This window comes from Saccoglossus kowalevskii, chromosome 2 (genome assembly GCF_978046115.1).
Source record: "Saccoglossus kowalevskii chromosome 2, keSacKowa6.1, whole genome shotgun sequence".
NCBI lineage: Eukaryota > Metazoa > Hemichordata > Enteropneusta > Harrimaniidae > Saccoglossus > Saccoglossus kowalevskii.
Genome location: NC_140642.1, coordinates 22,214,346 through 22,226,940, shown reverse-complemented (window position 1 = coordinate 22,226,940; position 12,595 = coordinate 22,214,346). Strand labels below are relative to the sequence as shown.

Genomic DNA, 12,595 nt, shown 5'->3' with positions numbered 1-12,595 from the left:
ACGGTGAAAACAAAGGCCGAAAACTTTCAGAAAATGGTACTTTGGGATGGTTGTTGAGACTCCCCTGAACAGTGTAACAAGATTACCCCTGCATGTGTAACGCATATAAATTAGATTGTTCAGGATTACTTCAAAGTTGAGTTCCTGTTGTTTTCTCGAATTTTCACCGGCTCTTCGCTCACCGTTCCTCAGCAGCGAGTGCAGAGCCCATAGAAATACGTGGTACAGTAGTGCACGTCTTAGCAACAAGGAACGTCTCGTGACGTAGCTCAGCCCGAGGATATTTTAAATTTCATCCAAGCAACTCACAAACTTGCAGATATTAAAATATTTATTTCAGAAGAGTGCAACTCAAAGTTTCAATCACACTTTCAAAACTTGCTGAAATTACAATATTTCAGTTTTCCCATCTTCTGGTATACATCTAAGGTAACACCTGACACAGACAGATAGTTAAATATTTAACATCAGTCCAATACCGGGTTTCATGAAGGAGTGAATTTGTTTTATGTAAAATATTAACACTTGTTTATAAATTACAAAAGGAGATTGAAAATGACTTAGCAGATGAATACAGCACATACAGAACTCCGCTGGAGTTAGTTAACCTCTATTTTTATTGGCTTGCTTTAAAGTTACAAGCCGAAAGATATTTACGACTTGTAGTTGCATTCTCCCGAATTTGTTTCAGTGAGCAAATCATTGTAATTTCAAGCATTTTGAACATAATCGGTGAGATCTATCTGTAAATTGGGCAATGATTGGAAAAAAATCTGCAAAGAATCCTGGATGTCACAAAGTCTTTAACATGCATGTTTCACACAAATCCATGCCTTCATGAAATCTGGTGTAATGGTTAATTGTTAAATATTTACTTCATCTATATGTCAGATGTTCCACATAATCAAAATACTGTGTACTTGCATGTACACAATTGAACATTAACAAGTAGATACAAGTTAACCCATTTATTATCTGGCAGCAGCAACTCCTTATATGGTACTTAGATTACCAAACATGGTGGGGATTCCAAAATCTGTTGATGCTTTTTAACAAAGTCAAATTGAATTCTCAGAGGGTGAAATAAAGACCAAAGGATGTTGTAAGCAGATTCTGATATGTAGAATTATTATCAAACCATAGAGTTCAATTTTCATCACAGGCAGATAAAGACAAGGATCAAAATCTTTTAATAATGAGCGTATAGATGCAATCACAACAGTAAACTCTCCAGGCTTTTTTACTTAGACTCTGAAGTTTTACCATGTTAGGTCACTGAGTCACAGAAGAACTATGGTGGAACTTTCAGGATTATATGTTAATTATCATCTATTGTATGCAGATTAGATACTATTGATATACTGCGGAGAACTCAGACTAATTTCAGAATGTCATCATTATCCATGGTTTTGAGCACATCATTTGATATTCATGTTTTTGATACGACTATAGTACTACCGGTTGAATCAAATCAAACCCACAGATTGGAGATCTTCTTGTTCATAGACTACTGCTTTCGTTTGCTGAGTATTTTAAACGTGTCCTTGGCAAATACATAAGTCAGTCCTGATAAAACTGTTGTCCCAGCTGTAAGACACCTGAAATTGGAATAAAATACCATGAATGACACACAAAAATTTCAAATTGCATATTAGCCACAAATCTTTTTTTTATCCGACTCTTTAGTTTAATCATGCAGAGAATTTTCTAAATTCCAAGGGAGATTACAAATATTACAAACAATGTTCAATTTGAAGCATTACATAGAGACACTGGGAACCGGAAAGTATGAACAGTTTCTTTTTGCATAGAGCTGATTCAAAATTCAAGTACTGAAAAATTGAAGTATAAGATTGTTTCTATTTACCAGAGTGCATGCAGATATTGATGGTCACAGTAACCGAACACTGGTGCTGCAAGAGATGCTGCCACTGTAATAAGCTGGATGTTAGTATTCACCTGAATTTAAGAACAGACTTAGAAAATTAATGACATTTTATTAAGGTTAATTTATTCTCAGAAATTAATATAATACAAGGCTTCCAAAAACATGAAACTTTGTAATTTATAAGCAGTTTTAAAATAAATTTCAAATAAAATGCAACACTTCCCAATTGCCTGAAGCCATTTGCATTTTCATGTGAAGAACAAAAACATGATACAAGTAAATGCTAATAATGTGGTCAGTGTGTATTTTCAGGCAGTAAGCAGTTGGTGATGCTTGCCTCAACACTAACATTGTCATAATTGTGAACAGTATATGTACAGCTGGCGATCTACAATTAATATTACTAACAAGTAAACCTATGAGATAAGGTCACGACTTTGAATGTTTCACACATGCATGCATGGAGAGTCATAATGGGTACTCACTTTACTGATTAGTAGAGGTTTCAATTTAACAGTAGCATGTGTCACATCGAAATATCTTCTCAGTGTGAAAGGCGGCGGCAATGACGTATACCGTAGATAGAAGGAATAGGAAAGCAATAATGCATCTCTACCAACTATCACAAAAGTCAATGGAACTGAAACGAACAGAAGATGGTGTAAACAAGTACTATTATACATCAAGCATAGAATTAACCACTCTATATTTGGGGTAAACTGCGTCACCAAAATCTATGTGTTGAACAGTTTTTCTTTGTTTACATTTGGATACAAAAGCGATATAGCGCATGACGAAAACACAATGCTGTCACTGAATGTAGAACAGCACGAAATGTTTTGATTATCATTTCAGGATGTTATCTGTTATTACTACTGATATAATCAAGGAAAAGATAAGAGTATATCAAAAAGTAAGCATTTAGGTAAAATGAGAATGCATCAACCTCCACTTCACATTGGAATAGATTGTTTTACATAATTCATAATAGTACAGCTACTCAAATATTACTGACAATCGTTTTATTGATTTTTCCATTAAAAAAATTGACAATTATAAACAAGCTTGAAACAAATAGCACACCAAAGTTGCAGAAGTAGTATTTCCCTTCTATTAATAGTCACGTTGTAGAAGCCAAACTATTGTTCCTCCCACCAATTATGAGGAGATTATCTTTATACCGGTTTGGATCGATAGAGAGCAGAATTTGACCAGGTTTGAATAGAACTGAACAGAACATCTCCGTCAATCACTTGAGAATCAATATAGTTGTTAAGAATGTAGACAATAACCTCCTACATATAGATTTGATGACATTCACTGACCTAACCATTTTATGAATTTTCTGTCATGGAGTTTTTTTTCTCTGACACGATGCATACATAGAGCAACAGTAAATTTGAGACAGAACTTTCATTCCTTGAGAAACAGGTCTGCTCGGAAAACATAAGCACTGCAATTCGCTCATTTACATTTTCTGCACAAAATTACAAATGATATCGACTCCCGAGATACCATGATCTGAATAGAACATAATTTGAATAAGTCACAAGGTGTAATTTTCTATCCTGATCCCCAGTCTTATCTGAGCTCAACCCCGAGATATATAGAAACTGAACTCTGCTTGAGCTAAGTGCATGAACAAAGCAATTTTTGCTGGCACGAGCTATTGGGTTCAATAAAATGCTGCCTTGTAACCAAGTTCTCTGTACCTAGTATATTAGCATATACTCTACAACACATTTGTTAACAGACAAATTACTTGACAGAGAATAAATACAAACACTTACTTGGAATTAAATTCACTGCAGTGAGTGACACTGTCAAGACACCAACTAATATCTTATCAGCTAGGGGGTCCAGAATACTGCCAAATACTGATTGTTGATTTGCAAAATTACGTGCTATATAACCATCAAGCTACAAAGGAATTATGGTTCAACTCAGTCAGAATTGATAAATAATAGCGTTCTGTGTTAAGTATAGCAGGATGACCACAGAAACTTCAACTACCTGACCTTGTGCTGAAATGGTTGCACAGTACAAATGATAAGGCTTTCTTCGGAATATTAAATGTACTACTTACCAGGTCAGTGATGCCGGCAATGCCAAAAAGACAGGTTGCAAACCATAAATATTCGTGAAGGACTAGATAGCCCAGTAATGGTGAAATAGCTATACGACTTGTTGTCAGTAGATTTGGTATTGTATAGATATTTTCTTTCTGTTGAGTAAAAATATCAAATAATTAATGATGGATTCTTCATAATTACAGAATATTAGTCTAATTGTCCTACTCTCCTGTCATATACTGGGGTTCAGAACATCATTTTACAGGGTAATAAAATTGTTCAAACAAAAGTTTGAAGCAAATTTTACACTTTTTTTGAATTTTTTTTATGTTTGTTATGGACCAAATAATTTTCCTTTGGCTAGAGGTTAAAAGGTTGAATAAACATCATCCTTGTGTATCTCAATGTCAGCACAAAAGCTCATAGCATCATGCTCATTCTATATAGAACTTGATTGCAGTGGTACATGTCTATCTCACCATCAAAATATTATGGTAAAGATATTTACAGCGAAAGGATATTTATATAACATTCAAAATGGGGCACTTGCTGATAGGATAATGTTGAACTGAACTATAATGTTAATTAGAACTAACAATGCCACAACACCATTTCTGGATTAGCTAATTTGAATTCTAACATGCATTTCGATTTATAAAAATGTGTAATGCAGTACATGTAAATGTTTGTACATGTACCGATACTAATCATATAGTGAGATGGTGGATGCATCTGTGTTGTAATCAAAAGTCATTACCTCTTGTTCACAACATAATTTCCAAGTAACTTGAGTAATTTATTGGACTAGGAAAGAAGTTAGGCCAGAGAACGATCAGTGTACAGTCTACAATGCAGCGGGTACATGGCTAATTAGTAATTTTCCCAATTAGGATTTAAATGTAGGAATTTTTTTTTATTTCAGAATGTAGACTCCATTGACTATTACCGAGGAAAGCTTTGTACGAAGGTTATATTGCAGAAATGCTAATTTAAAAAAATCATTTTATATTCATGCACTCAGACAGCAAGGCACCTCAAAACGGGTCTCTCCAAGCCAAGAGAATTCATCAGATCAGGAAACAAATGTAGATCTCGATAATCTTAATTTCTGGGGGAAAGTGCTTTTCTGACAAAGGTCATTCGAATTTGATGCGAGTGGCAATTTAGGGCAGATGTTCCTTAGGCTCCCCTAACTCATAACTCCTAACAATGCCCCGCCAGTGCTTCTCTCCCATTTCAATTGTAAATAAGTCTCTTCAGAGCCGGGGGTACTTAGGGTTAGGTGTTAGGGGACATTCCAGTTTTTGTCCACCACCCCCCCCCCCCCTACGGATGGTTTAAATCCGAGGGGTCATATTTCTACAAAAAGTATGGATGGTTCAATTCCGAGAGGTGTAATTTTTTGACTTTTTTTTTCTCTATATCCACATCCCTACAGATGATTCAATTCCGAGGGGGGGTCATATTTTTGATTATTTTTTTACAAATTACAAGGATCACATAAATTTCCAATGGAAAATTAAATAAATTTGGCTTAGTCAAAAGCTTGGAAACTAGTCTATAATAGTTGGCAAAAGAACATTTGTTTTATTTGCCTGAGCCTTGGAATGAAAGACGTACATAATATAAAATATGATTTTGTGAATATACATCATGCATGGTCTCAGATAATGTTTAGCAAGTTTAATTTTCGCTTAGACCAAATATAATCACGCAAATTATAAATTCAAAGTGTTTTATTCAATACATTGGTGAGAGGTCACATTTTACGTGAACAAGAACATGCACTAAAAAAAAAAAAAAGTCAAAATTTGGGGCACAATTTAACTCTAAGTACTTCTTTGCGAAACTTGCTGCACGGCGATGCTGACATCAAGTGTGTGTTGACCGAAGTTTGACCCCCAAGACACGCTTTGAACTGGCACGTTACCTTAGCAACCCCTTTCATTCTTGCCTCGAGCGTTGATCTAGTAAAATTATTATATCCGATGGTACTGTAATTACGCAACTTGTACACAACTCTGTACTGGCTTTTCTAATTACGTACCGGCTCTGAATATTTCAACATTGTAATTGCTTTCATAATAATTACGCAAACTCAAGTTATTTTTACTATTGTTAGGGTACTGACCTGGGGTACTGAGTCTGTGAATATTTCAATATTACTGACTTGATAATAATGCATTCGTAATAATTACGCAAACGTTTCCCATTTTAGATCTGTGTCCCACTGAAATGGGCAGTTATTGATTTTTTTGCTGAAAATGATTACTCGTATCCAAGTAAATTTCGGATATTTCTCGTGTTGTAGCCACGCCCACCTATTCTGAAACGATCGACTGTTTCCGGATTTCCGACTCTCGCCGAAAGTGCACCACCAAATGCCAAAATTTGAGAGGAAGTCATACTCCTGAGCCGTAATAACACTGGTCATTCAGTATACTTTTAAACGATATATATTTTTCAGTCTGCATTTTTTTTCCTTATTTTTTGTCTATTTTTTTTCTTTTTGAGAGAGAGTTTTTAGATGTTGTGTTGTGGGCAGTTGCAGTGAAACGTAAAGTCATAGGGTAAGTATTCACACATTTCTAATCGATCCGAAGGTGCAACATCAGTGGACTAAAGCCACTTAACCTCAGATTCCTTTTTTTGAAAAATCGGTCCTAGGTTTAAAGAGAAACGCCGACAACATAAACCTGGCCCAACACTTTTGAAAGAAATAGATTCCGGACTATGATCACCGAGGCGGATTTCAGAAGAGAGAGAGACGTCCGGCAAGTGTTTCAAATGAGTTGACTTTTTTTGCGATCGTGATTATCATTTTATAGAGACCATTTAGTCCCTGTTAAGTAAAAGGTAGCAATAATTTTGACAGTGACACGAAAACGAAGCGTCGGACAAACAGGAAATTACACAGCCCTTACACACTGCTAATTGTTTTCATTTTCGAAGGCTAAAAGTTTCTGAATTGTTTGGTGATTAGTGTTGAATGTCAAATTCACACCTCTGTTCTTTTTTTACCTCCATGCTTGCAGCTTGATCTGCGTAATAATTTATAAAATAAGAATCCAGGCTTGGTCAATGTGTTTCCACCAAATAAAGTTTTAATATGTTATAATTATGACAATCACGCCATGGATCACGCCAACTCAAATCCACTCTGAATTTATCTGTATGTGTGTCGATCTCGCTTATTTTTGTTATCCAATTAAACGCCGCTTTTAACGCACTTGCCTTCGTCGTGACCCGACGCATTCACCTATTTCAACAAAATTTCAATTTATTCCTACGCGGCTGTAATTTATTTAGTAACTGTGATTTGTCATTTTTTTTAATTATTTTATAGTGATCACTATAGTCTAATGTTTAGAATGTCAAAATATGTTCTCTTTTATTTTAATTTTGAAAGTTTTACTCAGACGATCGATGAAATAAAACAGTGTAGTGATGTGCCTAGTAACCTGCTAAATAACGAGATAATTCCGACGTCAAATTCTATTTTGTCCAGCGATTGTGTACAAACGTGCGCCGCTGACGATCGTGGTGACCAGCTACACCAGAACGAACATATTTCGCATCTAATTGATACTATGTGTTCATTATGGTCTATTCCTCCTCAATGAACAAGTACATAAGTGAAAATTTAGTCAAAGACTAGAAAACTGCAGAAGAAATTTGCCTTATTTACACGTATCGGCAATGCAAGCTGCCATGCGACTTCCCCTTCTGACATCACAAGGGGAATTTCTGTATGCAAATAAAAAGCTAATTAGGAGCCTTGTTTTAAAATACACAAAAATAAAGTTGCCGTAGATTAAGTTTAAAACACATTTTTTCACTTTTAAAAAATAATTCATGCTTAGAAACATAAAAATTGATAATTTTAAGCATGAAAATAGCAGCCATTTCACAGGCACTTTAAATCATTGAAAAAGAAAGTAGTCAGGTGGCTACTGTCGAAAAAATATTTTAAATACTTGTGATTCATGGATGTTCCTATTGTGAATTATTTTATGAAGTGAAATGAAGTGAATATGCAATATAAACCATACAACAACATACCATATCATGCGCAATGTTTAAATTTTACTATATAATATAATAAACTCTGGGCAGCACACTTCGATTACATTATTCATGTACATTTCAACTGAACTTTAATAGCCACATATTTGAATTACGTGTGACGATGAGCAATGACCTCCAGAGTTCATGCACTGACATTTAAAGCGGGAAAGTTGTCACCTACGCATGCGTCCATAGTGTGGCCATTGTTTATAAACAACGTCTACCCACGTCTACCCTTTGTGTTCTCAGCGTGTGTTATTATTGCTTGGGACTCCATTCCCACGCTTGCGCAGGTGACGATCCTCTCGCTTTAAATTCGGGCCTCCCAGCTTGATGCAAATCGATATACAATGTAGTTACTTATCATTTGTTCAAAAAATCGTTTAACTCTCGCAAATACCATGAACACGATGAGTTAACTGAAGTTGACAATACATACATACATATATTATGTAATAATTGGTTACCTTGCGTCTTTTGTCACACCAAAATGGTTCAATATTTCAGGGCAAAAGTATTGAGGACTGTTCACAATTATAATTATAATTATCAAACTTTTGACATATGAACATTTAGGTTTTAAAGTTGTATTATGTTTTAATTTTTGTTGAAAATTGATCATTTCCTCTTTTCAGAAATATGTTTTACTATACAGCATACATTATAATGCCTGAAAACAGTTGGTTTGAGTTTTCAACAACTTAGGGAGTCCCAATTCAACATTGTAAATAAACTATGAACTTTTGTACTGCTAGCAGGTTCTACTGTTATCACAAGACTTTTTCGCTAAGTTTCGTTGTGTTAAAACATTTCTTTTCATTAGTTTACGCTTTTAATGAGCAACTAGACTCCACAGGCCAATGTTGGTAAGCTACTCACTGTTGCATCATAGGATTTAAGTTGTTTTCCCAACTTGAATAACTTGGCCATTTTTCAGGCAAACCCCATAGATGTTGTCCTGGATTTCGTTCTTGGATTTAGTTAAGGGGGTCAAATTAACCTATTTACAACGGGCTTTCAACTAAATATAAAACATGACATTAAATCCAAAGCAGTAAACCTGTGTATTAAAGTTTTACCAATAGTCAATAGACCTTGCTTGTATAAAGCAAATTGTGAGCAATAAAAAAATGTTATTATATAACACTCTACATGCATATGTGCACTCTAGATGTATTTTTTTGCATTTACACTGAGCGCCATATTGCTTCATACATATGATTTGTGAATCAGTCCGCAAATTACCTGACCATTCAGTTGAAAAAAATCAAATACCAATGACAAAAGTCATTCAACTAATATTCGGACCGATTTGCAAATCAGGTGCACAAAACAATGTGGACTCAGTGTAACACCATTTTGTCTACCAACACAGACACATCCCTCTAGGTGACGTCATATTATGACATCACTAGTTGTGCAGACCCCTTCCAAAAAAATCATTGACCCCTTCCAACTGCACTGCTCTTCGCAACATACCATCTCAATTCACAATTTTTTTTTTGTAATTAGAAGACCCAAGTAGGCCACTTGCAAGTCACACAGCCTTTTTTTCCGAGGGGTTCTGTTTTTGTGTGTATCCGAGGGGGGTATACATTTTCACATACCCATCCGAATACGTCAAATCAGTAGTTTCCAGGAGGTGTGTTAGTTAACAAAAATCCGACACCTGAATGGTGGATTTGAATCCATAGGGTGTCATAACCTTAATATCCATCCGTAGGGGGGTGGATAAAAATTGGAATGACCCTCGGGTCCGGGTAGGGTTCGTTTGATATACCTGGCCAGCAGTATGTAATTCCTTCACTTTGTCTTCTACTTCTTCAGCTTTTAGTCGAATTTTTTCCTCCACTTCTTCATACCTATCTTTCATTCGTTTACCAGCTTTTATTAATGTTTTTTTCGTGCTTGTTTTTCTATCCTGGTATCCACACTGCGAACGTCGCTGCTGTTCGTGTGTGCACATACATCGAATCTCGGCAGAAGAGAACAAACTACCTGACCCAGTTCTACTTGTAGGACACTTGTTTGTGACAGAACGTTCATGTCTTTCACTGTTTGACACTACGTAGTATGTGCGATACTGACAAGAACACGAAGGCAGCCTGAGATAGCGAGAGTGGTTGGAGGTTGGGCATCGTAAGCATGTCGGCCATGCTCTACTCCCCTTCTGTTCGATTTGACTTCTACAACTCACGATCGTATGGTAAAAAGACCGACACTTCCCTGGCAGGTTGAACTCCGTCGGTACGGCATGTTCAGTGGTAATGCATGATATAAGCAGCCCAGAATTGCGTGCAAAACGCACGTTCTTCACCACTGACCATACAGACATCGTTCATGTGGAAGCCGCCATTATTCCAGCCTTGTTCTATAGACATGTGATGTGTTCCATGAATCCTTTTCAATTTCTCTCTAAATTGTCACTTGTTTTAAATATACATCTGTAAATACATAAGTACTAATCCAGAATAACTAAAAATGTTCAAAGTGAGACAAGTATTGCTATTTAAACTCATATCTTATTTCATTTTCGCGGAGAAGGGTGTCCTCAGGGTTTACCCGGAAGTGGCGGACCATTCTACTATTATTGGAGGGATGGAATAGCTATTATACACTCGGGATGGGGTTTTTTTTCTCTCTCAAACCAGTATTAACCTAGAAATATAAATCTATCTTAAAACTTCCCATTTGTTTTGATCTAGATTGTTTTTTGTTTGCTTCCCTCTAACAAGTGTGTGGTGTGTCTTGCTAAATATACTTTATTTTTCTGTAGAATGTGATCGTCTTTAAAATGTTCTCTATGCAGATGATTGTTTATGCCAAATTCACCCGAGTTAACGATGGTCAACCAAAACGCGAAAGAAAGCAATGTACCCTGAGGTTTTGATTGTCAGCCCATACACATGATATTACTTCCACTCATTGCAAGCATATCATGTGAACTTCCCAATAATTACAAATAACAAACACTTGTAGCGATAGTTTTAAGTTAACTTGAATAGATAATATAATATGTCACTCTTGTTCGAAATGTATTATATATATATTTTTAGTATTTGGTATGTTATGTTATGTCAAATTTATTAAAACGAGCCAGCGGGGAGCATCAAAGTTAACTTTAAAATGCGACAATTTAATACCAATCAAATAAATAAATAAATAAATAAATAAATAAATAAATAAATAAATAAATAAATAAATAAATACAAAAAAAAATTGGCGATTTAGTTTAAAGAGACAGGAATCGCCTACAAATTCCAGTGTATGCTGCTTTGTTAATAAGCTCTTGTGTTTAATTTTCTGTTATTTTTGTATTTTAGTTCAATATCTATGAAGACCTGCTGACATTTTTATATACAGCATTGTGTCAATGAGCCTAATAATTTTGTCAGCTAAAATTGTAATTTTCACCCCCAAAATTGTCTTCCCTCCAACTAAATATTTTGTTCATCCAAGCAAATACTTCTTATTTTTAACATACACACTTTCCGCTCCCCTGTCATTTTCCCCTGTATATAACCCCTGTAGCTAACCTCAAGTTTTCATATGCCAAAAAATAGTTATCATAATAGTCGCCTTAAAATAGAAGCCTACTCATAAATTAAAAAAACTCAGAATTTATTCATTTTGCAATAATTGTACTCCAATGCAATATAAGGATATTGACCTAAAAAAGTTGTGGGGTCACCAGCCCTTTTTCGAGAAATTGTTGGTTGTATTTTTAGTGGAAGTCGCCATTTTGACACTATTATAACACTTTTACCACAGGTTCCTATGGCAGAGATATTATGCAATATCTCAAAATCTAGCCTGGTGACATAGGCTGAAAAAATCATATATTGTTAATGATGGAGTACTATGTTGTTATTTAAAAAAATCTGGGTTTTAAAAAAGTGTCAAAATATGCAATTTTTCTTTAACATTGTGTTCTATGGAATTGTTCTAAAAATAACAATTTTCAAAAAATATTAGGACACGTTTCTCAAAAAGCATAACTGTAACACACAAGATAATGTTATTTCATTATACCATGGTGGGACATTAGCTTCATGATTGTACATACTAAACTAATGAACATTGTCATGCGATTTGTGACTAATTTTGTCAAAAATTATGACTAGGCTTCTATCTTAGCTAGTAACATTTCAATTAGAATTACTCAGGACTGCACTTATCTAACAACTACCGTAAAATATTTACAAATATACTATTATTTATTGCTTTTCTATATACATGTATATATATATATATATATATATATATATATATATATATATATATATATATATATATATATATATATATATATTTATCGCTCTTCTATATGTAAATTACTAGTCTGGGACCCAGGGGCCCAAAAGCCTTCAAAATATGGTTGGACTTGACACTTCTTCCTATACTTTTTGCAATAGATTTTTATTTTAGTTCAACTATTCACAAACAAGAATCAAGAGGTCTGCTCTGCAACTGCTCTTGCAAAAACTGTGAAATTGATGATTACTTGTTGAAGCATTCAAATAGTATTGACTCAATATTGCGAAATTGTATATAAGTGCAAACAGGC

The 12,595-nt window shown here is 34.9% G+C and overlaps 1 protein-coding gene across 1 annotated transcript; it reads right to left on the bottom strand.

Moving 5' to 3' along the window:
• Positions 1–1,310: 1,310 nt before the first annotated feature.
• Positions 1,311–10,397, bottom strand: LOC100372048 (cardiolipin synthase (CMP-forming)-like). The gene is made up of 6 exons (XM_002741264.4): positions 9,809–10,397; positions 3,975–4,112; positions 3,679–3,808; positions 2,374–2,528; positions 1,868–1,959; positions 1,311–1,598 (listed from the first exon to the last, which is right to left on the bottom strand). The coding sequence occupies exons 1-6, from the start codon at positions 10,361–10,363 to the stop codon at positions 1,508–1,510; spliced, it is 1,161 nt and encodes a 386-aa protein (XP_002741310.1). The 5' UTR covers positions 10,364–10,397; the 3' UTR covers positions 1,311–1,507.
• Between the last annotated feature and the right edge of the window lie 2,198 nt (positions 10,398–12,595).